The sequence below is a fragment of the Quercus lobata genome, chromosome 5 (genome assembly GCF_001633185.2).
Source record: "Quercus lobata isolate SW786 chromosome 5, ValleyOak3.0 Primary Assembly, whole genome shotgun sequence".
Lineage (NCBI taxonomy): Eukaryota > Viridiplantae > Streptophyta > Magnoliopsida > Fagales > Fagaceae > Quercus > Quercus lobata.
This window is the reverse complement of record NC_044908.1, coordinates 86,682,380-86,708,153: the sequence shown is the minus strand read 5'-3', so window position 1 is coordinate 86,708,153 and position 25,774 is coordinate 86,682,380. Positions and strand designations below refer to the sequence as shown.

General features: G+C 35.7%; 2 protein-coding genes and 2 long non-coding RNA genes across 5 annotated transcripts; 3 read left to right on the top strand and 1 right to left on the bottom strand.

Annotated features, from left to right (window-relative positions):
- Positions 1-205: 205 nt before the first annotated feature.
- Positions 206-1,580, top strand: LOC115991382 (DNA-directed RNA polymerase III subunit 2-like; the record flags this gene model as incomplete). Its single annotated transcript, XM_031115082.1, has 4 exons — positions 206-276; positions 863-988; positions 1,081-1,136; positions 1,462-1,580. Coding segments are annotated over exons 1-4 (324 nt in total), but the record flags the coding sequence as incomplete, so codon positions are not given.
- A 2-nt stretch (positions 1,581-1,582) lies between these two features.
- LOC115988964 lies at positions 1,583-3,497 on the top strand. The gene is made up of 4 exons (XR_004091725.1): positions 1,583-1,645; positions 1,738-1,793; positions 2,119-2,189; positions 3,472-3,497. It is a non-coding gene; the product is annotated as an uncharacterized LOC115988964 (long non-coding RNA).
- Positions 3,498-7,190: 3,693 nt separating this feature from the next.
- LOC115991381 lies at positions 7,191-11,178 on the top strand. Its single transcript, XM_031115081.1, has 7 exons — positions 7,191-7,718; positions 7,883-8,036; positions 8,298-8,968; positions 9,056-9,228; positions 9,325-9,698; positions 9,942-11,012; positions 11,099-11,178. The coding sequence occupies exons 1-7, from the start codon at positions 7,191-7,193 to the stop codon at positions 11,176-11,178; spliced, it is 3,051 nt and encodes a 1,016-aa protein (XP_030970941.1).
- A 9,404-nt stretch (positions 11,179-20,582) lies between these two features.
- On the bottom strand, positions 20,583-24,422 carry LOC115989386. Of its 2 annotated transcripts, none has more exons than XR_004091906.1 (4): positions 24,128-24,422; positions 22,484-22,632; positions 22,050-22,205; positions 20,583-21,116 (listed from the first exon to the last, which is right to left on the bottom strand). It is a non-coding gene; the product is annotated as an uncharacterized LOC115989386 (long non-coding RNA). The 2 variants fall into 2 exon arrangements; XR_004091905.1 differs by having other exon boundaries at positions 22,484-22,601; positions 24,128-24,421.
- Positions 24,423-25,774: the final 1,352 nt, after the last annotated feature.

Genomic DNA, 25,774 nt, shown 5'->3' with positions numbered 1-25,774 from the left:
TACTGTGTGATATTGTAGTCTTCTGAAAACTCAAAAGAAATAAAGAGAGAAACGTGAATACCTTGGGAGGCAACACGCTTGGGTTGCTAAAAGAGGTACGCAATTTTGTTCTATTTAGAATCCATGGTTGTGTGGTACAACGATCTTTAAATGAAAATATGATTTTTTTTTTTTTATTTGCTTCCGCAAAAGCTAGAATATCCAGCAGGAAGACTTCCCATTTTCTGAACGTGGCATTTGCCCTGATTTGATTATGAAACCTCATGGGTTTCCTAGGTAAATAAGTTAAAATTTTGGAATAGTGGAAAACTTAACAAGCAAGTGCGGCAAGAAGATTAATACTGAATTTTCAGTACAGAAAGATTCTAGAGAGAGAGAGAGAGAGAGGAAGAAAAGAAAGAGAGGGAACTCAGACCTCAATCTAAACTCAAATATGAGATTCTAAAATTCACTATCAATCTATCTATCTTTACAATGCATGTACATGGATATTTATAGCTTGGGAGTTGGTTATTGTTGATGACATCGTCCATAACTAACTCACATTTATCACATGCTTGAGTTCAATTGTAACATACTAATTACAAGCTAGATTTAATAAAGCACATGGCTTTTGCTTCTAAAAACTTTCTAAAATCTAACATGTGCATGTGCCACTAATTAATTTTCCCTCCAATTTTCGACAAACTTGGCACATGTGGACACAACTGCAATAATCATATGGAACGTGAAATTCAGCCCTTACGCTTGACTGGCCCCGTGCCATGTCATAATCATCCATGTTTTGTGTTATAATCTATAGTTGCTAGCAGTGCAAGCACCCAAGATGTAACTTAATGTTTTGATATTCTGTTACCATCAGTCGAATGACAGTGGGGAAGATGATAGAGCTTCTTGGGGGTAAAGCTGGAGTTTCATGTCGTAGGTTTCATTATGGCAGTGCCTTTGGGGAACCAAGCGGTCATGCAGACACAGTTGAAGCTATGAGGTGCTTTCTGCATCTTTACTATGACATCTGATTATTATGCATTTTTCCATATTTCATTTTTTTTTTTACCATGCTTCCTTGCTCTGTGACAGTGAAATTCTTGTGAACAAAGGCTTTAGCTGCAATGGCAAAGACTTTCTGTATTCAGGTTTATGTACATATGGGAATTCTATTGCAACCATTCATTTTAATTCTTCTTTTGGAGCTTTGTTACCTATTGTGTTCAATTTTTTGAAACCCCAGGGGTGAAAGGAAACTTATTTTCAATTTAAATTAGACAATGAATTTCTAGCATGTTTCTGGAAGTTACTATCATTAATATAAGTTGGATGTTCTCATAACAAAAATAATTAAATTGTGTCATTTCCTTTTTATCATTAGTGTCGCAAGTTTCATTTTTTGTACTAATGTTTGTGAACTAGACCTTGCTTGCATATGAAAGAAAACTTCCTAATACTTTTTGTCTTCTCCAGGTATCACAGGTTGCCCACTGCAAGCATATATTTTCATGGGTCCTATTTACTATCAAAAGTTAAAACATATGGTAAGATTCGAAGCCTCCTTTATTATGTTCCAGAGTCCAATCATGCTTATGTTTCATTATGGCAGTGCCTTTGGGGAACCAAGCGGTCATGCAGACACAGTTGAAGCTATGAGGTGCTTTCTGCATCTTTACTATGACATCTGATTATTATGCATTTTTCCATATTTCATTTTTTTTTTTACCATGCTTCCTTGCTCTGTGACAGTGAAATTCTTGTGAACAAAGGCTTTAGCTGCAATGGCAAAGACTTTCTGTATTCAGGTTTATGTACATATGGGAATTCTATTGCAACCATTCATTTTAATTCTTCTTTTGGAGCTTTGTTACCTATTGTGTTCAATTTTTTGAAACCCCAGGGGTGAAAGGAAACTTATTTTCAATTTAAATTAGACAATGAATTTCTAGCATGTTTCTGGAAGTTACTATCATTAATATAAGTTGGATGTTCTCATAACAAAAATAATTAAATTGTGTCATTTCCTTTTTATCATTAGTGTCGCAAGTTTCATTTTTTGTACTAATGTTTGTGAACTAGACCTTGCTTGCATATGAAAGAAAACTTCCTAATACTTTTTGTCTTCTCCAGGTATCACAGGTTGCCCACTGCAAGCATATATTTTCATGGGTCCTATTTACTATCAAAAGTTAAAACATATGGTAAGATTCGAAGCCTCCTTTATTATGTTCCAGAGTCCAATCATGCTTATGAATCCTAGGTTCGAAATTTTATGTTGTTACCATTATTTGGTTTCTTGTGGGGTTGTTGGGGTTATTAACATGCATTGAAAAATCCTTAAGTTGCTTGATGAACTGTTTAGTCACTACAGGAGGCTGATAAGCAGCTAAATTTGATCGTACGTGCTCTTAATTTTGACTGGTGGATGAAATTAGAAGGCATGCGTATAACCCCTTACTGAGGGTAAAGGGGAATTGCCTTCAGGCTAAAGCTCTCTGTTTGAACACAAGTGTGATTCTCAGTTGATCATGAAGCAGATACCTCACACCATTTACACTGGTATAGCTGAGTCTAAATCAGTGTATGCAAAACCTACAGTGTCCTATCTTGCTCTTCCCTCCTTGCCTCATCAGTGATTCTTTTAACCTTTTGAGGCTCTTGTTATGAAAAGCAAAGGGATGCACCAGCTGCCACACTAGTGCAGCACAACATGCCACCCAGTGCAGCAGCCAGTGCACCAGGTGATGCAAACTCAGCTGCAACACTCAGTGCAGCACAGCATGCTACCCAGTGCAGCAGCTCATGCATTAGACCAACTCAGACAAGAAGTTCAAGATCAAAGACAAGTGAAGTTCAGATTGAAGATTCAAGTAAAAATCCAGAGGTGAAGAAATTGAACAGATGTAATTACTCTTATAAACGACAGTGTGGTTTACTTGGTCTGCTTGATGAGTGTACAAAAACGACCTGTAGCTTTGTTAGTTAGTTTAGTTAGTTTTAAGTCAGACACGTGTGTGAGTTTGTTATGTTTGTTGCGTTTGTTCCGTTGCGTTCACACGTGCTTGTAGCGGTTAAGTTAGAATGTATATATACAGTTGTATAGTTACTGAATTGATCAATGAAAACAGTTTTCATCAATTTCTCATACTTGTTTTGACATTACCTTGACGTGCCAACCTGAATAAATTGAGAGAGATCTTTTGGTGCATGGCATGTCTATTTTTAATGTCTGGTGATTCTGGTCAGCATTGTTTCTATGATTTGGATTAGTTGATGTTCTTTTACTCATAGCATCTAGAATTTCTGTGACAGAAATACCTTTATTAGTTGTAGTTTTAAATAATCCTAGTAATCTTTCTTTGATGTATCACACCTTTTCTTCCCTGTTACATAAAGCATGTCATATTGATTTAGAATATTAGCTTGAAAATGTTTATTTTTTATATTGACTTTTTGTGATATCTATTATTTCATGACAAGTAGGTCCTAGATAAAATGCATGCTCGAGCCGATGGACCTCGTGTTCTGCCAACATGACAGCCTACAGAGGGGAGAGCTAGCAATGGAGGTTCTTACTTTCTGGTTTTTAGATATTTTATCAGATGCATATTTACCTTGCATAGTTCTAATTTCTGCTAAACCTTTCATTTCCCAGGACCATGTGTAGGAGAAATGGAACGTGATTGTTTGATAGCTTAAGGTGCTAGTATGTTAATTTTTGAGCGCCTAATGATCTCTAGCGATCCTTTTTAGGTTCAGGTATCAGCTCATGCCTGTGCCACTCCTTGATAATTGTTTGCTGAGTATGTATTACAATGCTTGCAAGTCATTTAACAGGAAGACTAGTATATTAGTATTATTATCGTCTAACATGTTGTGTTCAGCCAGAAGAATTAAAATATGATTTCTAAGCACTATTTTCCTCAAAGCTCTCCCGGTACAAGACTGCTGTATGACAAAATTCCAGCAGAGTTTCAGCTCTTTCTCCCAAAATTTTCTTGATTTTCTGGAGTTGCAGCCCTTATGTATAGGGTGGAAGTTGATCAGAAATCAGCTCATCACCAGCCCATAAGATTCTGTATTAGCATCTGGTTGTCTATCCCTCTTATTCTTTCTTTCTATTGTAAGAGCTATATAAAGCTTCCTTCTTAAGGATGCCTCCTGGAACTGCAAGAACACGTGTAACAGCCCAGCCCAATAGAGGAAAAATAAATAAATAAATACATGGTCAGATATTTTTGGGAGTTCCACGTGCCCAACTAACCCAATCGTTACCCACCACATCTCACACACTCCCTCACTCTTTTGGGCTTGGCCGGTCATCTCTCTTCCTCTCAGTTGCCTTCTTTTCTTTTCTTTTTACTTAAAGCACACACACTCATCTCCGTCACTCTCCCACCGGGTTACACTCCAAACCACCATCTCTACCATTTTTTACAGGCAAAATCACTGAAAAATCCTTAAGAACTCCTAAGCACCTTCACATCTTTTATTTGAGGTAAAATTTCTAATCTTTTTAGTGAGTTTTATATTTTGCTTGAGGCTATATTTTTATTTAAGTTTTGATAATGATACCCATGTAATTTATGAGTTTTGAAAGTGATATTTATGTGTTTATATGTATGGGTTTTGTCTTGATTGATTTATTTGATGAGTGGGTTTGTAATTTTTACAATGATGGCTATCAAGATGGTGAAGATTTGAGAGTTTTGGCTCTTTAGTGTGAGATAGATGTTGAATATAATTTTTATTGAGTTATTTGAAGCTAGGAAAAGATTTAAATGGTATATGTTGTAGAATATTGTGATTTTGGTTTCATGAGTTTTTTTGATGATGTTGTGTAAATCTTATGGTTACTCATAAATTATTAAGGTTTTGATATTAGAAATAATACCTTGAATGATTCATGAGTATAATAGAAGTCTATGCCTTGTAATGAAATTGTTGAGAAACTTTGGAAGAGGAATACATTATTGGTGAGGTTAAATGCTAGGTTGCCTAATTAATTTCTTAGTTAACAATTTCTAATTCATAGCTAGATGCAATGTCAAGATTTATGCCTCTTGTGATAAGTTTGCTTGATATTGTTTAAACTCTAGCTAATCTTATTTGGAGTTTGGAAAATTAGGTTTTTGCGGATTGCAAGGTAAGTACTTTTTTAATGGGATATTTTTGGAAAATAACCACGTTGCATAAAGCATTATTTTGGGTTAAACACATTTTGGGAAATTGTTTATGGAAATTATGTTTTCCTAGAAAGCTTTATGTTGTTACTTTAATATATGTGATTATTTGTGAAAATGGCATCATATTTGGCAATGCATATGGGGAAATGCATGATTTGTTAGCATGGAAAAGATTAGCATCTTGGATTAAATTCTTGAGAATGGATTTTATTTCTTATTGCATTATTTGCAAAATTAAAGATGCTTTGATATTTGGGAAAATTGATACAAAATCTTCTTGACAAGAAATGACTTTGATGGTTTTGAGAACTTTGTGAATATTTTGGATATTTCAAAGGTTTTTGTGAAACTATTTGAAATTAAACTATGTTTTGATTTCATGTAAACTGTGAGCTCTATATGTTTTTACACTTGGGCTGTAACATGTGATTACATGTAAACTGTGAGCTCTATCTGTTAGTACCCTCCAGTATGACCTCACCACCCCTCCCAACCCTTCTTCCCCCCCACCCCCCCCTCCATCCCTACTCAGCCTACAACTATCCCTCCTCTAATTCCCCCTGTACCTCAGCCTCTCAACCTGTCACCCCCTCTATTCCCAGGTTTTTTCCCATTACCATTCCCACCACCTTTTGGTTTTTTGCCTTACCACCCTTTTTGTCCACCTTTAAACTCTGCATTGTCCACCCCACCTTCCTCTGTCCTGCCACTGCATCCACCTCCTCTGCCTAAACCAACCAATACCAATACCAATAACATTTCACCCAATACCATTCCACTCACACCTCTTCCAACCAATGTGCCTCTCCTTATCTCTGTTCCTAAACTTTCTCCTCAGGTTAGAGGGAGTAGTATAGGTCTCTTTCGTATTGATTCTAAAACTTTTTCTTTCTCTTTTGACGGTGGGAGGGATGATTCTTATACTATACATGAAAGTCGTCGGAATTTTAAAAGTTCCGTTTGGCTGAGTTGCAAGGGAATGAAATGGGTCCTCTCTTGCTTTGCTGATATTCGTGATTGGGTACCAGGAAAGGATTTGTTGTACAAACATTTTAGAGAGAACAATAAGTTTTTCGAGTTCCGGGGAAGGTCGAATAAGGCTGGTATTTTTGTGGATATAGCTGTGTTTTTTGGTGGAGCTCGACGTGGTTGTGTTATGGTACCTGCGAGTTCTAACCGGGCTGGGTGGAGCTTGTTTTCAAGAGCATTAGATAGTTTCCTAGCAGGTTCTAACACTGTTGGGGTGGAAGGGAGGATTTCCGGTGGAGCTGCTGGTGGTGGCCAAATGGATGGCGGTGGACTTGATGGGAAGAAACTTTTCAATATTGGCAACCAGCGGAAGTTGAGGAATTTTGAAAATTCTAGAGCTTATTTGGGACATAACGTGTTCAAGGGCGAAGCTGCTACTGGGTCAGTTTCTAAAAAAAAAATTTGTTAGACCCACGCGTGACTGCATGTTCAAAGTGACTACTGACACCATGGCGTTGAGGGTGTCTTTATCTGAAGGGGGTAAAAGGGTGGTGTCTTGGATTAAGCCTTTGGACTCTCACAAGTCCACTCCGGATGTGTCTTGGGTGGATAAAGTGAAGTTACAAAGGCCTAAAGCTGTTGGGCCTGTGGTTATTAAATCCCAAGCCCAAGCCCAAGCTACCTTAGCTCTCCCTATTAAAAATAAAACCCAGTTAGAGTCTGAACTGTCCTGCGATCCTAATGGGTTGCACGATTTGGTGGTTAGTGTTCAGGAGTTGAGTGGGTCAGGCGAGTCTTCAACGGAGCCCGGGGTAGCGACGGTGGCACCGATGGAGGGATTGGAAGCTCCGATGAGGGCGAAACCTTCGTCGAGCCCAGCTCCGGTGGTTAGTGCCTCTATCTCAGCAGCTCCCCAGTCAGATCAGGAGCCAGGGGGCTTCGATTAGGACGAGTTTTCCCTCTAGCTCAGTTCTGGAGGTTCGTACCCCTATCTCGGTGGTTTCCCTGTTAGTTCGAGAGGGTGAGAGGCAGATTGGGGTTGATCCGATGCTTTCGGTGGACTCCAATAGTTTTGGGCAGTTTTCTCCTTTGAACTTTGTTGGTAGGGAGGGAGATCCTTGGTCGGAGAAGGTGGAGGACGTTTTCACAGAGTTATTAAGCATAAGTGATAAAGAGAAGTGTGATTCCCAAACGGGTATGATAGAGTCAGTAGCTGTGTATGCCAACGGTATTGGGGAGCACAACTGCAGTCCACTAGAGTGTGCGTCGTTGTCTTGTTGGGTCCCTAGGGTAGCTAAAGATTTGGTGTTGAGCATGGTGGATGAGGTAAGTGAGTTTGATGCATCTAAGGTGGAACACTCGAAGTGGGTGTCTACAATGTTGAAGAGCTTCTGCAAGATGGTGGGTTTTCCTATTGTTAAACATGAAGCTCATTGTGTGGCTTTATTTCGTTTATTAGAACAGGAGTGTATTGAGGTTGCCAATGGTGGTTGTATTAGGCCACCTGTTAAAGCTGGTCAGAGAGGTTTAAGGGAATTGAGGGGTCTGTTTTCTTCAGTAAATTATGATGGGACTGTCTCTCGGAATAGAGGTTCGTCGTCAGGACCAGGGGCTAGTGGTAGTTATTAATGTCCTTACGACTTCTTTCTTGGAATGTTAGGGGGTTGAATAACCCTCAGAAGAGAGAGGTTTTTAAGAATCTTTTGAAGGATTGGAGATGTGATGTTGTATGTTTGCAGGAAACTAAGCTTGCTTCTTCAAATTCTGCTCTTGTGCGAAGCCTGTGGGGTAGTCCCTTTGTTGATTGGGCGGTACTGGATGCGGTTCAAACATCTGGGAGGGTTTGGCTGATTTGGGATAGACGGGTGGTCGAGAAAATTGATGTATCTGTTGGTTAGTTCTTTGTTAGTGTTCTTTTTAGGGGAGTGTTGGACGGTTTTGAATGGGTTTGCACTGGTCTTTATGGTCCTAATGCTGATCATCATAGGGCTGCTTTGTGGGAGGAGCTGTCCAGGGTACGGACCTGGTGGAACACAGCTTGGTTTTTATTCGGTGATTTTAATATTATTAGATACCCCTACGAGAGGCTTGGTTGTGAATATTTTAGTCCAGCCATGTTCGCATTCTCGAACTTTATTGAGAATAATTATTTAGTGGATCTTCCATTGGACGGGGCATCTTTCACCTGGTTTAGAGATGCTGAGCCGCAGGCTATGTCCCGTATTGACAGGACTCTTGCTTGTGTGGATTGGGTGGATCATTTTAGGAATGTGTCTCAAAGGGTGCTCCCTCGTGTTATTTCCGATCATTGTCCGCTCTCGGTGGAAGCTGGTGGAGTGGATAGGGGTCGCTGTGCTTTTAAGTTTGAGAATATGTGGCTTAGATCTGAGGGTTTTCTCGAGAGAGTTAAACTTTGGTGGGAGGGGTATAGCTTTTTGGGCTCCCCTAGTTTTGTTCTAGCTCAGAAATTAAAGGCTCTGAAAGAAGACCTTAAGAAGTGGAATAAGGAGGAATTTGGAGATTTGGCTTTTAGGAAGAAGTGTTTGCTGGCTGAATTATTGGGTCTAGATGCTAAGGAAGAAATGCGGGGCCTCTCTAATGAGGAAGAGTCCCGTCGAACTCAGGTTAAAGGTGATATTGCAGCCTTAGCTGCTTTAGAAGAGACTTTTTGGAGACAAAAGTCTCGTGCTTTGTATGTGAAGGAGGGAGATAATAACACTCGATTTTTTCATAGACTAGCGAACTCTCATAGAAGAGCAAATCACATTAGAAGCATTGTGGTTGATGGGGTCTTATATGAGGATAGTTCTACTGTAAAAGCTCAGGTGGCTTAGTTCTATCAAAATCTCTACAAAGAGCCAGATATATGGCGTCCAACAGTGGATGGATTGGATTTTGATTGCATTGGAGAGGATGAAAGGTTGGCCTTGGAGAGGGAGTTCTCTAAAGAAGAGGTGATCCAGGTTTTGATGGAGATGGAGGGGGATAAAGCTCCTGGACCAGATGGTTTCACCATGGCTTTTTTTGAAAAATGCTGGAGAGTGGTGGAGGAGGGTGTTATGGCTGTTTTTGATCACTTTCATAGGTATTCAGTGTTTGAAAGGTCTTTAAATGCCTCGTTTCTCACTCTAATTCCCAAGTAAAATAATGCTATTAATGTTAAGGACTTTTGGCCTATTAGTTTGGTAGGGAGTGTGTACAAGCTGTTGTCTAAGGTGTTGGCAAATAGATTGAGGGTTGTGCTAGATAGTCTCATCTCCAAGTCCCAAAATGCTTTTGTTGGTGGGAGACAAATTTTGGATTCAGTGCTTATTGCTAATGAGTGCCTAAACAGCAAATTGAAGAGCCATGTGCCCAGGGTGGTTTGCAAATTGGACATTGAGAAAGCCTATGACCATGTGAATTGGGACGCATTGTTTTACTTATTGGCTAGGATGGGTTTTGGGGTGAGATGGAGGGGGTGGATTAAGGCTTGCATAACTACTGTTCGTTTCTCTATTATTGTGAATGGATCCCCGGTAGGCTTTTTTGGAAGCTCTCGTGGGTTGAGACAAGGTGATCCGCTGTCCCCTCTTCTTTTCCTCTTTATTATGGAAGTTCTAAGTAGGCTGCTGAAGAAAACTGAGGGTTGTGGTCTACTTCGTGGCTTTCGTGTGGGGCCTACTAACTCTATAGGGGTACACATTTCACACTTGTTGTTTGCAGATGATACCATTTTGTTTTGTGATGCGTCTAGAGATCAGTAGTTATCCATTAGGCTGGCATTGACTAGCTTCCAAGCTTTTACTGGTCTGAAAGTTAATGCGGGGAAGGGTGAGATTGTTCCTGTTGGGGAGGTTGAAAATATAAATGTGTTGGCTGCCATTCTTCGTTGTAGGGTGGGTAGTCTGCCTTTGAAGTACTTGGGTATGCCGTTGGGCACCCCTTACAAAATAGCATCTATGTGGAATCCTATTTTGGAGAGGATGGAGAAGAAACTCTCGGGTTGGAAGCGTGTTTATTTATCTAAGGGGGGTAGACTTACCCTGGTGAAGAGTACTCTTTCTAGCCTTCCTACGTACTGTCTATCCTTATTTGTCATTCCTGTAGCTGTGGCTGATAGATTGGAGCATATTCAGAGGAAGTTTTTATGGGGATTTTCAGAGGAGTGTTTCAAATATCCTTTGGTGGCTTGGGAGAAGGTGTGTTTACCGATAGCTTTGGGTGGTCTGGGGATCAGGAAGTTAGTGCACTTTAATAAAGCATTGTTAGGGAAATGGTTATGGAGGTTTGGGCGAGAAGGCACTCATCTTTGGAGGAGGGTTATTGCTTCTAAATACGGTGAGGGTCAAGGGGGGTGGAGTTCTAAAAGTTGTAGAAGGGCTCACGGTTGTGGTCCATGGCATGGTATTCATGATGGTTGGGAGAGCTTCTCCAACCATGTGTCCTTAGTGGTGGGGGATAACACGCTTAATAGGCTTTATCCTCAGTTGTATGTGTGTTCTAACGACAAGGAAGCTTACATTTCTGATGTTCTATGCTACCAAGAGGGTGGTAACGATAGAATCTGGAATTTGAGATTTCATAGGAACTTTCATGAAAGGGAATTAGGGGCTGCCTTATCTTTCCTTGAGTTCATTCAATCTCAGATCCCTAGGGGTGGTGGGAATGACACCTCTCATTGGTGTCTCAAAGGGAATGGCATGTTTGATACCCGGTCCTATTACAATATCATTAGGGGTGCAGCTGATTCCAATTTCCCGTGGAAGGGTGTTTGGAAAGCTAAGATCCCTAGGAGGGTGGCTTTTTTTGTGTGGACAGCGGTTCATGGGCAGATCCTTACTTTGGATAATCTTAAGCTTAAGGGGCGCATTTTGGTGAATAGGTGTTGTATGTGCCATCGGAATGAGGAAACCGTGGATCATCTTCTCCTCCATTGTCCGGTAGCTCACTCTTTGTGGGTTTACATGCTTCAGATCTTTGGGATACATTGGGTCATGCCAGGCTCTGTGGAAAGCTTGGTGTATTGTTGGAGTTTTTGGCTAGGAAAATTTAATTCAAACATATGGAATATGATTCCCGGCTGTTTGATGTGGATTGTTTGGACGGAAAGAAATCGGCGCTCTTTTGAGGACACTGAGAAATCCTTGGTTCAATTACAAGCTCTGTACCAGAAGACTTTATTTGATTGGTCTAGGTGTTGGGGCTTCTCGGAATGCTCCACTATCTTAGAGTTTATTTCTTCCCTTAGTATTGCGTTTTAAGTTTTTCCTTTTAGTTGTTTGCTGTTTATTTTGTTTATTGCTTTTCCTTGTGTTCACCATCATGAACACCTTGTATTGGCTTTTGTCTATTTTTTAGTTTGTTTTAATAAAATTATTATTACCTATAAAAAAAAAAAAAAACATGTGATTACCTGGTGATTATCCAGCTAGATACTATAGTTTGTGTGACCTTGGTGTCTTAGCACCCGTCTTTGTGATGGTTATTAGTTTCGGCTTTGTGTCGGCAGATTCATGTGGCCTTGGGTTAGATTTTTTGGTTTGGAACGGTATTGTTATTGCTCACAGTGTATAGTATGTAATTTCATGTGGAGCTATTTTGAGGAATATATATATATATATATATATATATATATATATGTAATTTCATGAGAGCATTTTGAGAAGCTTGGTGTCATGTCATTTTATTCATTCTTGTCATATTATTTTGGGAAATGGTTTTGTAGAAATTATTTGGAAATTCCCAAATTAAAATATGATTTGTAAATTGTTATCATCATGAAATTTACATTTCCCCCACTCCCATTAATTATGCTGCTTATTGGGCTCTGTCTCATTTCATTAGTTTATAAACTTTTCAGAGTAGGCAACAAATCTTTTGAGAAAGCTTTTTAATGGCTAACAGTAGTTAGACTAACTACTGATGGAGGTTGAACTTTTGTAGTGGAGATATTAGATGATGTCCATCTTATAATAGGCTTAACTTATTCTTTTGTATGTTATAGTGGTTGTGACTTTATTCCCACTGATGGGACAAGCTAATGATATATAATTATTTATTCAGACCTCTATTCTTTTGTGGCCAATGATCCTTGTAATTATTGCTTAGAGCTCTGATTTACTTTGAGAGTATATTTAATGGAATTATTATGATAATTCTTGATGTTGGTACTTGATATGATTTATGTGGATTGAATTGTCAAAAAGGAAAAATTTACAGTTACTTTAAAACGTCTTTCTCATGCTTTGGACCCTTTGGAGTTTGGGGTGTGACAACATGACTGTTGATAAAGATCAGCTTCCAGAACAGATCTGGAACACTGCTTGCTGGAAAAGTATCCAGCTATGCACTTGGAACGAAACCCATTTTTACTGTAACTTGGGCATGTCTTTGAGACTTTCAAGGCTCCTCCTCTAATAGTGCAATGCTGTTTGTCAAAGCCATTTTATTTTTCTCTTTGTCAAAGCCATTTTGTTTTTCTCTTCGTCAAAGCCATTATCTAACTTCTAAAGGCTTACTTGGACCTTTTTAGGACATCACTATTGCTGTTCCAAAAACCGTCAGTACAAGGGATACTAACCAACGAAAAGGCATTTTGTGATTGTTGTGGATATCTTTGGAGAGATTTTTAATTATAACTTACAGTAATTTCCTTTAGACCAACACCATGTTGTGTGTAAGCAAAATGCTTATTGGTTTTGTTTTGTTTTTTTTTTTCTTAAGATTGTTGTGGTCCTTCAAGCTGCAACATCATTCTTGTTATGCTATACCTAGACCTACATGTAATTAAGAATTTGTCTCATACCAAAAATTTCTATTTTTGCAATTGATTTGTTTATTTAGCTCTTTAAGTATGTGGCAACACCTACTTTTTGGTGCAGGTCTGCAGAATATGTGGTTTATTAGGATATTACAACCATCATCTGAAAACTGGAATCTGTTCATCTTGTAAATAAAGGGACGGTATATCTACTATGAAGCTTCCGTATGCATGCAAGCTCTTAATCCAGGTATGAATTGACATTGTATTGATTGGTTTATCCACAGCAGAGTTCTCATTTTATTCTGTTGATATTTTCTTTCATTAAGTTATATAACTTGGTTGAGATCTCATCTTTGTTGTTCGATTTGTTGGAGGTCTCTATACACAAGTTATTCTTTTATATCTTTTTTCTTGGTTTCACTACATAAACTTAGTGTCGGTACTTGTTGTCTGGGTATTATTTTCTCTGACAAAGAAGAATATTTTCTCTTTAAAGACTTTATCTTCCATTTGACATGCATTATGTAAGGTTGAATTTAATCAACCATGTGTTGGCTTTATTCCATGACAAATTTGCTTGTAATACAGCACTTAGAAATCCTGTATTTAGATGGGAATCATGTAAGGGTAGTGTGTGAGAGAGTGTAAAGAAATGCTCAAGACTGTGCAGTGAAGCAGGGACTCGCGGCTGGATCTTGTGGGAGGCTCGCGGCTTACAAGCCGCCAAAAATTGCACACGTGCAGAGCATGCAGGGGAGCTGAACAGTCATACCAGCTGGAGCACTACAGGACAAAAATCCAGACTAGCCACTCAATTAGATCGTGGCTTGAACTCGCGACTCAGTCAAGTCGCGAGGTTAAGCCGCCAGCCAACCCTGTTTTGGAAAAACTGACTCTTTACATTCCACTCTCACACCAGTATAAATACCCCTCATTCCCACAAAATATGTGTGGTTATTCAGAAAGAAAAACCCTAAGAGAGGTTTCTTCAAAACACCCACCTAATTAGAGAGAGCTACTCATTCTTAGAGAGAAATCTTTATAGTCTCTTCTCATTTCTTTTCTCATTGTCATACCTATTGAGAGGAGATTTCTATCCAAACACTACACACACCCATTTAGGGTGTTGAGTGTTTTTGAAGCTTTGGGAAGCATTGGAAGATGCCAAGGATGGCGGATGTTATGGATTATAGTGGAATCCGGTAAGCTAGAAAAGAAAAAGGTTCGGCGTAACCTCATTGGAGCAAGAAGCTTGGAGGGCTTAGGTACATCGGGTAGATTAGGCTTAGAGGGTCTATTGTCGTTCATGTATCCCAACTACATTTTCTAGTGGATTATTGACCGCTTGGAGGACGGCGGAGAGATTTTATGCCGAGAGCTTCGGTTTCCTCTTCGATAACACATCGTGTGTTGTCCTTGTGTTTGCATCTCTCTTCCCTTTATCTTTGCCTTTTATTTTCTGTTGTGAATGTGTTTTTAATTGGCTTAGATTGTTTACCAATTATGTTTATAGTTTTTGTTCATTTTCCGCACACTAGTTATTTGTCATAAAGCTTGAATTGGTTATTTTGTATTTGGGGGTCTAAACGTTCAAGGGTGTTTTATACACTATTTGAACTTTCACATTAAGAGCTGTATAATGACCTATGCATTTTTTGTTACTCCTATACAGTTTGTCTGATTTCACTAGATTAAATTTGGATCTATGGCATAGTGTATTTTTAGCATCAAGATTTGCACGTGGTGTTTTGAAAACATTTAAATGTGGTGCTATATTCTTGTAAAAAAAAATGTATAAAATCGAAAACAACAAATTGGAAGAAGACAATTACAAAAAAATAAAAGGCAAAAAATGTTTGCATTTCCACTGATCACTCTTGGATGAATATGTTACTCCTGTCAGTCGTTGACAGACGTTTTTTGTTTAAATTCTCGCCACTCAACGGCATGCTTTCAGGAACTCCAATCGATGAATATTGTTCCCCGCTTAAAGCTAGCTGAGGCATGAGTTGAAAGAGATTCTCTTTAGTTCCTAAAGATCATAAAAGGAGAGAAGGATTTGGTAATGGGTTTTGTATGCTGCACATATCCTTCTGGAGGCTAATGCTATCCAGCTAAGTTTTCATTGCAAAGATCAGTAATGTAAATACGAGCTACATGAAAGTCTTGTTAGAGGGATGCACAGCCGTTGAGCACACTTTTCACTCATCTTAGCCAACCATCATGCCATCTATCTATGACATATAGAATTTTATAATGTAGAATGGGTTCTCTCTTAGCACATGCAATACATATTTTTTCCATTACCATTTTAAGCTTTCTTTCTTTCTGTGGGAAAATTATAGGAATGGATGGACTTTTTCATGGATGAGACTACAACCTTTGATTAGTTTCTATTGATCCATCTTGTGTTTTATTTTATTTTATATATATTTTTATTTCATTTTTTGAAAAAATCAACAAAAGAAAGGTAAATTGAGGCAAAGGTGGAGACATTATTTTTTTTGTAGGTATTTATTTACCAGTTATGTCTTTTTATCGACCTAAATGTTTTGTAGGTATTTATTTATCATTTATTTCTTTGTATCGACCTAATTTGTTTTGTAGGTATTTATTTACCAAGGTAAATCAATTCACATTCTCAAAAAAAAAAAAAAAAAAGGTAAATCAATTCAAAAGAAGGTTTTCCACTCTCTATTCTCACAACTATTCATAAAGTTAAAAATAGCATTAGAAGTCCCCCGAGGAAGACTATGGACCAGTGACAGAGTTGCCAATTCATAGAGTCTTGATTTTTTGGTAAACATATTGTGGATCATACATTTTAAGCCAAGTCGGAACTTTTGGAATTATTGAATTAAAAACTAGGTAAAGGGTCAATATCATTATCAATATCAATTATAGATAAGTTCCACAAAAATGGCGAAACATATAATTCAGTTGTATGACTAAAACTAAAGATTTCAACAATTGTGATTCATACGAAGGAAAAATAAAAGGACTGATTCATTAGGAAAAACAAAATTTTTTGAAATAGACTCATTACCAAATTAAAAAGAAATACGTAAACCTAGAGTAATTTATTCTGACATCAAGTATTGTAAATTCTATATATATGACATATTCAATGATAATTGAGCTTTGAATTTGCAAAAGAACCACTAAATATTTTTCCTGATGAATTTCTGATATTCTTTGGTTAATATTCTATTTCAGATAAACTGTCTTGAATCTCTATCCCCTCAATATCGATAGTCCCTCACTAATTTTTGTTTAAAACATTTCTTAGATTTATTAAGGGTTCCTTTACAAGGAAATTATGTAAAATACATATAGTTTTCCCCCTACTCATGTGATGCTATTCATTCACTTAATTTATAAGTACGTTTAAATATGTAAATTTCATTATTATTATTATTAAATTACTTTTTCTATAAAAAGAAAAAAGATGCACACACAAAGGAGAGGGGATAGAGTTATAACACAAATGCATACCAAAAAGTAAAATTTAACTTCTTTTTTTTTTTTTTTTTGGTTGAACGAGTTAAATTTTAACTTGGAAGACATGTTTTACTATTTATAAATCTATTGAAACAGTTTTGTATCGGTTAAGTAATATAATAAACTAGTCACTAACCTGTGCAATGCGCGGGATAGTTCAATAAAAAATAAAAATATTTATTTTGTTACTATAACTTGGCTTTAAAAAAAAAAAAAAAAAATGCTATAGTGATGTCTTCATAGAATGCTCAACTGCAATTAAATTTACTGTTCACCACCAATATAATCTATGTTATCTTGCACATTTGTTTGCATGACAAACAGGTCATTTTCAATTTTATAATAAAACAATCTATGGTAGAGGAAAGAGATAGTTTCAAAAAAAAAAAAAAAAAAAAAAAAAAAGGAAAGAGATAAAACTGTTCCATTGAAGGATGCATGATGAATGTCAACTTTCCCAACTTTTTTAGTGTAGAATGATGTTCTCTTTCTTCTTCTTTTGCACTACACTACATTTGGTAGTGTTCAGCCCAAAAGATTGTGAATGCCAACTTTCCTAACAGGACGCACTCTCCTTTCCATTACGCTTTGCATATTTTCATCCTAATAAAGTTTAAGAGGATCAATACTTGAACGAATGCCATCACATTGACTGCTGGACTATTTGGATTCTGATAAATGACATGTTGGTGATTTAGGAGAGAAGAAGGGCGACTGATTCGTTGAAAAGAATACCGAAGATGATGATGACAGATTCCTTGAAGTCGTGACTGGTAAAGACCCAAACCTGGAGCTATCTTCTCCAAGTTCCATATTTACAAACTTTTCTGCCATCCAAAGATATCAAATCCTGTGCATGTGCTCCAGTTATGACGAGCCTCTCTGAAAAAAAAAAAAATAAAGTATGTCTAGTAAATCAGGGATCTTCCCAATATGGTAGAAAGAACTAAAAAATGCAAGTAAAATGGAATACTCTTTCCATGATTATTATTTTAAATGGCTTCAAAACTGACATTGACATCCTACCAAGTAATTGCATAACAACAATGGAAGAAAATAGCGTTTTGATATCTCTCAACATGGAAAAAGTGAAAACACTTAATGAGAGTGGACATTATTAGAAATTGTTTGTTACTCTACTTTCAAATAGTAGTATAACAGTCATAAATCATTGCAAAACTTCAATTTAACAGCAAAAATTCCAAAACATGTATGTATCAGTGCTTCCAAATCTACTATCTAAGCCCATATCCTACCAATCAAATTGCTTGGACATTCTAGTGCAAATAAATATTATGCAATGGATTTTAAAATCTCCAATGTACTACCAAGGGCCATATCTTCAGTATTATGACATGCAATCATGTATCAATAACCCCTTCAATGTTGTTAATCCTTTATTCTTTACTTTAATCAATAAGTGACCCTCTTAGTCCTTTCCCTAGTCTAAGCACCCTCAAATTTCACAGTAGTACTCGTTAATAGTGAAGTAATCAATTCTTACAATTAAATTAATTGTGAAAACTGGTTCCTACAAAGCAAATCCCCCCAATTTTCAGAGGCAAAAAAGCAATGAAAAATAACCCATTATTTGCCTATTAGATTCAACTAGTCGTATAAATTTTGACATTTTTTTTAATTGATAAGTGAAAGAAGAAATGAATACGTGAAGCTTATAAGTATTAGTCTTAAACTCAAAATTATATAATTATTTTTCTAATTGAGTATGATTGGATATAATGTATTATATATTTTGTAAGTTAAGTGGCCAATAACTTTTAACTTGAATTATGAAAAGTTTGCTATAAACTCCATTTATAAATAGTTTGCTTTTAAGACAATTGTTTATAAATGTCCATTTTTAAAACCTGAATCGTTGTAGGAAAGAGAAATGACACCATGATTTGAACATGATTTAGTTTGCAATTGATCATACAGTTTATGCTTTTGTAAAAAAAATTATGTAAATATCTAGATCATGCATATGTTCATATGCTAAATCTTGTTTGAAACCAATATTTGTTTTTGTAATATCATGGAATGATGAAGAATCTCTTTGTTATGCAGAGGTACTACTTGGAATATCATCTTAAATTCTAAAAATTCGCATAATTGGAATATCATATATGCAATAGGGAAATAAAAACTCTTAGTAGGCTGATTTCCCCTGAAAATTTGTAACTATATGCCAAATTCCCTTCTCATTAAGAAGCTTGAGGGAAAAAGTAAAAAAAAGTGACTCTTATGAGCAGAAAAATTAATACTTTTTACTCATTGCCAATTGAACTTTAGTTACATGGGCATTGATTGATTCTAAGAAAGTCATTGTTCTTCCAAATCAACTATACTACTGTTCTCCGAAGGTTCATGCAGTAGCTTTGGAACCCTCTATCTTTTCAAGGTCTATGGCTTTCACCCAAAGCACAACATATAAACCAATGATTTTAGAAAAATAACCTATCAACTTAGCAAAGCTCTTTCTCAAAAAACTTAGCAAAGCTGAAGCCAAACACTTTTTTTTATTATTATTACATAAAAGGCAAATTGTTACATTGACTATGCATAGAGAGTTGAACATTGTTGAGAAGAGGGGGACCTCTTTGTGATGCACCAAGCCTGATAAAAAAAGAGTTAACGGCAGATCCAATTTAGCTTTCGCAAGAAAATTTTAAAGTAATCAAAATGTGTACATTACAATGAGTCATTAGAAAACATCCAAGTAATGCCATGAAAAACTGATTACTGACTTCCCTTCAAAATTCCTAAGGAAAAAAAAAAAAAAAAAATCCAAAATTCAATAGTTAAATGCAGATACAATTCTCTTGAGTCATACCCCGATAGTATTGCAGCAATGATTGGTTTGCTAACGCTAAAGATCATCCCTATTATTTTGGCTAAACTTCTTGAGCTTCATATATTGACCTTATCCATTCTAATCAATTTAAATACTTTTAGAATATTTAAAAAGTTTATTTAGTTGAATATAAAGAGAGAGAGAGAAGAAATATGCATTACATTGATATTTTACAAAATATATCAACATTTTATTTTATTTATCTATGTTATTTTTATCACATTTTTTAATATCAGGAATTGAACAATAATTTATCAAGCTGCGAGCCTTGTCCAAAAATGATAATTTATTTTTGAAAGACCCATTACATTGGTTCACTTTAGCAACGAGCTATAAGAGATTTTTATAACATGCAAATCAAACATTTAAACTTCTACATAATGGGAGAAAATGCAATTTGCACCAAACAAATTGAAGAAGAATGAGGGAAAACAGAAAAGGAAAAACTCACCTCAAAGAGACTTTCCAACCCTGCTTGTACTTTGGCAACTTCTGGAGGTGGAAGGAGAATTGAAAAATCTATATATAAATATAAAAAACCAAATTAATGGGTTTTAGTTCTGAAGAGGCGGGCATTGAAGTATTTGATAAAAGGAGGAAGAGTCCAAACAAAGAGAGTTAAAGGAAGGCCAAAACGATGAATTTGATTTAATGGGTAAGTAAATAACGGAGAAATGTTAACCAATTTGTGTTTTAATGGGACATATGAGATTATGAGGAGTCTTGTGAGTTGGATGAATAATATGACACTTCAATAGAAAAATAGAAAGTAGAAGTAGTCAATGAGGAAGGAGGGTTTATTGGAAATATTAAAGAGGGAAGTCATAGATTTCTAAATGCATTAAATAATTGTAATAATTAAAGCAAATTTGGGGGAAAAAAGGAGAAGAAAAAGAAAGAGACAAAAGTAAATGCAAATCACTAATGGCATTCACTAATTAGTTACGTGTTGCATCAATACAATTTTCCATAAACATTACATCTATGCTTGGCTTCAGAAATTGTAGATGACTTCAATAAAGAAAAAAGGAAGCTTCAACTCACTTGAAGTTATATAGGGGCAGCACTAATTGTCATTGAAGCAAAAAAATTGTAGTTACATGCTCCATCAATACAATTTTCGATCAACATAACATTTATCCTCGGCTTCACAAATTGCAAATGACTCCAATAAAACAAAAAAAAAGCACCAGTTCAATTGAACTTAAATAAAGACATCACTATTTGTCACAAAGTAAAACAAAAGAAAAAATGTGTTGAACTTTGGAAGAACTGATTGCATATGCTACTTGTGATTCTCTTTCAATGTTTTAGAGCATTAAGCTCCACCACTGGAGATTTATTTGTATAGAAACAAAGGAAAACGGATCAAATGAGAATTACAAAATAAAATACTTATTGGAAAAATAAACACTTGGAAAATATAGTCATTTGTTCTTACTGACATAATCCTTATGGAAAAATAAACAAAAGAAATGGTTTAATAGAACCTAAATATTATCACCCAAGACAAACCCTATAGTTAAGGCCAAATGAGTTCATAGCAAAATGATCAAATGTATGGGAAAGAGTGGAGACAGAAATAGCAAATGTCAAGAGGTTAGAAGAGATTGTGTAGCAGTTCAGGCATGCTAAAATATAGGTTGAAGAGAGTAAGCTAATGTGGCACTTAATAGGAAAGTCTTACTGGCTAAAAGAATGTAGAAAGTCTTTCAATTCTATGCGCCACTTGGAAAAGCCTGGTTTTTAAAGGCAAAATTTAAGATATTGAATTGCTATAGATACAACAGAAATTTACTGAGAGCCAAAAGCACTTTTGCTAGCTTTAGGAACTAATATATCCTCTTGCAACAAACCTTGCATACAACCTAAGCTACATAAAAGAGGCATATAGTATTACAGCATCAGTAGTACCTTTTTAAACGTAAAGGAAGAGCAAGTCAAACAAAGGCGCTTGACTGTTCTACATAGATTACACTTGTAAAGCAATACCAAACCAAAAGTTTTAATAACACAGTTTTATAGCCATTATGCCTGAAAAAGAAATCATTAATAACAATCATTAGTGAAACTAAATATAACAATCATTGCAATATATTGTCTTTTTCTTCAAAGTAAAATACAATCATCATATCCATATCGCTCTTAGTTTTTGTCATCCTTAGCATTAATGCACACACTTTACATTTGTCACATGTATTCTTAGGTTGAAGGACATGACTCTTAAATATTCCCATCTAGGAAGTTATTTTCTGCTTAAAATAAATATTACTGGATAATATGGGGTGTCACTTTAGAGGCTTCTAAAGAAACTTGAATATAATTATTAACCCTAAGCACATCTCATTTCATAGACTTAAGATAATTTGCTTCCATCTACATGGTAAAAGTCTGCAATAAGCAAGACATATATAATATGTGCAGATTATGGTAATCGTTTTAAAAATTCACTTTTAAATTATCCTTAACCATCAACAGTTAAAAACAAAGTATATCTTTAAAGAAATAACCGCTTTTTTATCCAAAGGTAAGTTCATTTGTTTCCACCTATGTCAATTAGAGGCTGATACATCATACAACCAACATCAGCATGAGCAAAAATAAAGAAAACCCAATGAACGCAAGCTATGTATCTGTAATTGTAAGTTCTTTCAATCAACTTTTCACAAATTTAATTGTTTCTAGTCCCAAACAAAATACTGAACAAACGAAAATAAATTATAAATTCATCAAGATAGAAATATAATTAATCAATTTTCTTTCAAGCATTTTATCAAACATTATGGATTCAAAATAAAATATATACCTACACTTGGGCTCTTTGCAATTCGAATCCACTACAAAAGTTTCACCTTCACTGGCACTTTGATCCAATCCACATAGATACATGGGTCTACACTGTGATTGCATGTGACATGAAAGAGCTCAATCCTTTAGTTAAGCTTCTTCCTCATGGATCTTTCTACATGCCCAACAAAAGCAAATTATTCAATCAACCCAGTCTTTGCCTTAGGATCCAAATAGTATCAAATTTGACAATTTCCCTTAATTATGTCCCCATGTAACATATTTAAACCACTAATGTAAAGACCAAGTTATAAATTATAAAAATGGTGTGGGTCAGAAAATATCTCAACCAATAAAGATATCAAAACAACAGAAACAGACCACTTCATTCAGCAAAAACCCATTACCAAACAACAACAAAAAAATGAACAAAACAGAGTTAGTATTTTGTACCTCTTAGATACAAATGAAGGTTTTGATATTCATTCCTTGGTGGCAGTTCCTCTTTCGGTTTATTATTTTGTACCACAACTGGTAAAGCTGAAGCTTTGATTTTCCCAAATCTGTGTTCCTATAAACATTGCAAACCAGAAACTCAATACCTGAAATAAAATAAAAAAACTGAACTGAAAGAAACATAGAGAGAGAGAGAGAGAGAGAGAGAGTCAGATATCAAATAGAAGGAGAGAAACAGAAAAGTAAGCGTTAAGTAACTTTTGGAGTTCCATTCAAGCAAATTTATTATAATTTACACCAAGGACCGTTCATCATATATTTATGATGGGTTATATTATTTTTTTATGATCAAATTGGTCCCACTAATACACCAAGGGTCATTCATCATATTATAAATTATCTATGAAGACAGGTGGTTGTCCCATTGAATATAAATCTTACAAAATCATTGCTGTGAAATAAATTTCATTCGAGACCTAGAGAGAATTCTAATAAGATTTTGTCTCACTGAAATCTGATAAATGCTAAGTAAAGGCTCAATTCCCCAATTCACTCTATAATATTAAATCAATCATAGGAACCAATCAATACAGGGTAAATTATAATCAATAAAGTAGGATGGAGCGGGAACTTGTAGGAAGATCACTTTCTGAAATATAAAACAACAAAGGAAATTTCAAACAATAATGAGTAGCCTCATTAAAAAAATAGTTATAAGCAATATACCACTCCAGACTAATCAAGCTTGCAAAGGATAGAGATGGTCTTAGTAGATCACTTCTTTGCTGAGTTACCATTATCTATCAAATCATAAAAGAGGAAAAAAAAAATCAGAGGAAATTAACATGGTCAAAGTTACACAGGTTGTGAACATATTTATCATCTCCATATTTGTTCAATCTTTTAATCAGTCATGGATAAAAGCAATCCTATTTCTTTTCTCCACCATGCTTTCCTCTTCCAGCTTTGATTTTCACAAAAAACAGATGCACTTCATCTGCCATGTACTGATGTCCAATACCCAACAATAAGTAGAAAATTTTCAATCCAAAAATAGACACGCTACATCTTCCATATACAATATCAAAGGAATATTTCCACAGAATTTGCTTTACTTTTTGATTGCTCAAACAGAATTTGGGTGATGTAGAAGAATACACCAGATTATGCAATCCCACATAAACAGTTGCCAAAATATAAATATGGAGATTAAGCCAAAAACTCAGAAGAAGATTAAGCCAAAACTACTGCCCTCCATCCCCATCTTCATCCAACATGTAAGAAAGAAAATCGCAACCACAAATGAATTGAACCTTAACTTAATATAAAAAAGAAAAGAAAGAAAGATAGAGAGAAAGAAACAATGGTGATTTATGAGTTAAAAACATCTGGTTATATTCTTGCAAAACGATACAGTTATGCACTTTTGATTGAATTATTGAAATATGAAAGAGAGAGCAATGCACCCAATCAAATTAGTACATGCTGAAGTGAGATCAAAACCCACTACCTCTGCTAATCACTCAAAAAAACAAATACATATCCAAATGTAACTCTAAACCAAAATCAAGTCAATTGAAAATACCAAAGCCTAAATCATATTTAACTGACAACTGTATAAAACAATATAAAGAACTTTACCTGTAATATTTTGGAGAAAGATTGGTCTAACAATGGATTTTTCTCTCCCTCTCTGATAGTCTGACTCTCGCTGCCCCTCTTTGGCGATCTCAATAATAGTGAGAGGCATTTATGAATGTCAGTTTTTTTTTTTTTTTTAATAGGGAAACCTGAAAATGTTAGAGCATCAATTCACAGCAACGTAGCAATAGGAAAAAATGTAATTTATTATAGGCAACAGAACACCAATCGGTGGGAAAAATTTATTTGAAACGGTTTGGTTAAATAAAAGTAGATAATGTTAAAGAAGATGGATATAGATAAAGATTATATTTAAGAAAGAAAAAAATTAACCCAAAACATAAATCTAACCCAAAAACCTAAATCAAAACCAACCCAACCAAAATACCCAAATCTAACTCATAAGTTCATAACCAAATTGAAGAGGAAAAAAAAACCATGGCAGATTTCAGAAAACAAAAACAATATTTGAAGAGGGAAAAAAGTATACATACTTTCAAAATATGTTGTTGCAGAGACGAACTCGGCCAGAGAACGAACTGGGAATCAAAGTCACCGTTGAGGCTGTGATTGAATGGAGCCGAAGATGGGTGGTGGTGGACCAAAAACGTAACCCTAAACCAAAATCAAGTCCTTCAAAAGCCTAAATCATATTTAAAATTGAGGAAAAAGAAAAAAAAAACATTTTGATAGAGAATCCAGAAACCCAAAGCAAAAAAGAATCAAATCTAAACCCATCCAACAAAAAAACTCAATCAAAAAGTAACATTTCATACCCAAATCTAAAAAATGGAAAAAAAGCAATGTATGGTGCCCAATCGATGTAGTGTTAACCATTCTGCCTCTTTCTTTGTTTCCTTCTCCGTGTCCCCGGCCTCATCCTCTCTCCATTTCATTGCCTCTCTCTTTCTCGGCCTCTCTCTATTTCATCGCCCTTCTCACTATCTGTGTCTCCCTATTCCTCACTCTTTTCTCTCGATCACTGTCTCCTTTCTCCGTGTAGCAATCTTTGTAGTGTTAGTACCCTTTTATACGAAGACGGTTCGAAACAGTGTTTTAACGTAGTGAAACATTATAGTTTATCACTTTTAAACGGTGTTGCGTGAGAATGACATCTCTGATCGCTTACTTCTTTCTCATCTAAGTTTTGGATTTTGATTTTGGGGGAAGGAGATGGTTTTGATTTTTGGGTTTCTAAGAAGGCAAAGGAGTAACGGGTTTTAATTTCAGTTTTTAGAAGAGAATTGGGTTTTGTTTTACGGTAAACGGTGTTTTGGGTCTGCAAAAAAGTTTTTGAAGGTTTTTGATTTCATCACCTCTCTCTTTCTCTGTTACTCTCCGTCTCCACATCGCTCCTCTCTATTTTTATCTTGGTGCACATCTAATTTTAACCGGCTAATTTTTTGATATTTATAATGAGAAGCTTTTAAATGGTGCATAACATTGCCAAATAATATAATGTATCACTTTTTAACTTATACATGAATTTTAGATAGAAACTTTTCCCATATGTCACCACCTCCTTAATATATATATATATATATATATATATATATATAACCGAAACCTCTGCTAGCACCACAATTTTCCACATCAACACAACACAATATTTAAAAATAAAAAATAAAATTAAAAAAAAAATTTTAA

Bases quoted from the DNA above. Each gene is read 5' to 3' on its own strand.
- LOC115991381 (XM_031115081.1), top strand. From the start codon at position 7,191: ATGCTTTCGGTGGACTCCAATAGTTTTGGGCAGTTTTCTCCTTTGAAC. The intron at 9,229-9,324 runs GTATTCAGTGTT...TTGGCCTATTAG, and splicing joins GTTTTTGATCACTTTCATAG to TTTGGTAGGGAGTGTGTACA. The intron at 11,013-11,098 runs GTATGTGCCATC...TACATGCTTCAG, and splicing joins CATTTTGGTGAATAGGTGTT to ATCTTTGGGATACATTGGGT.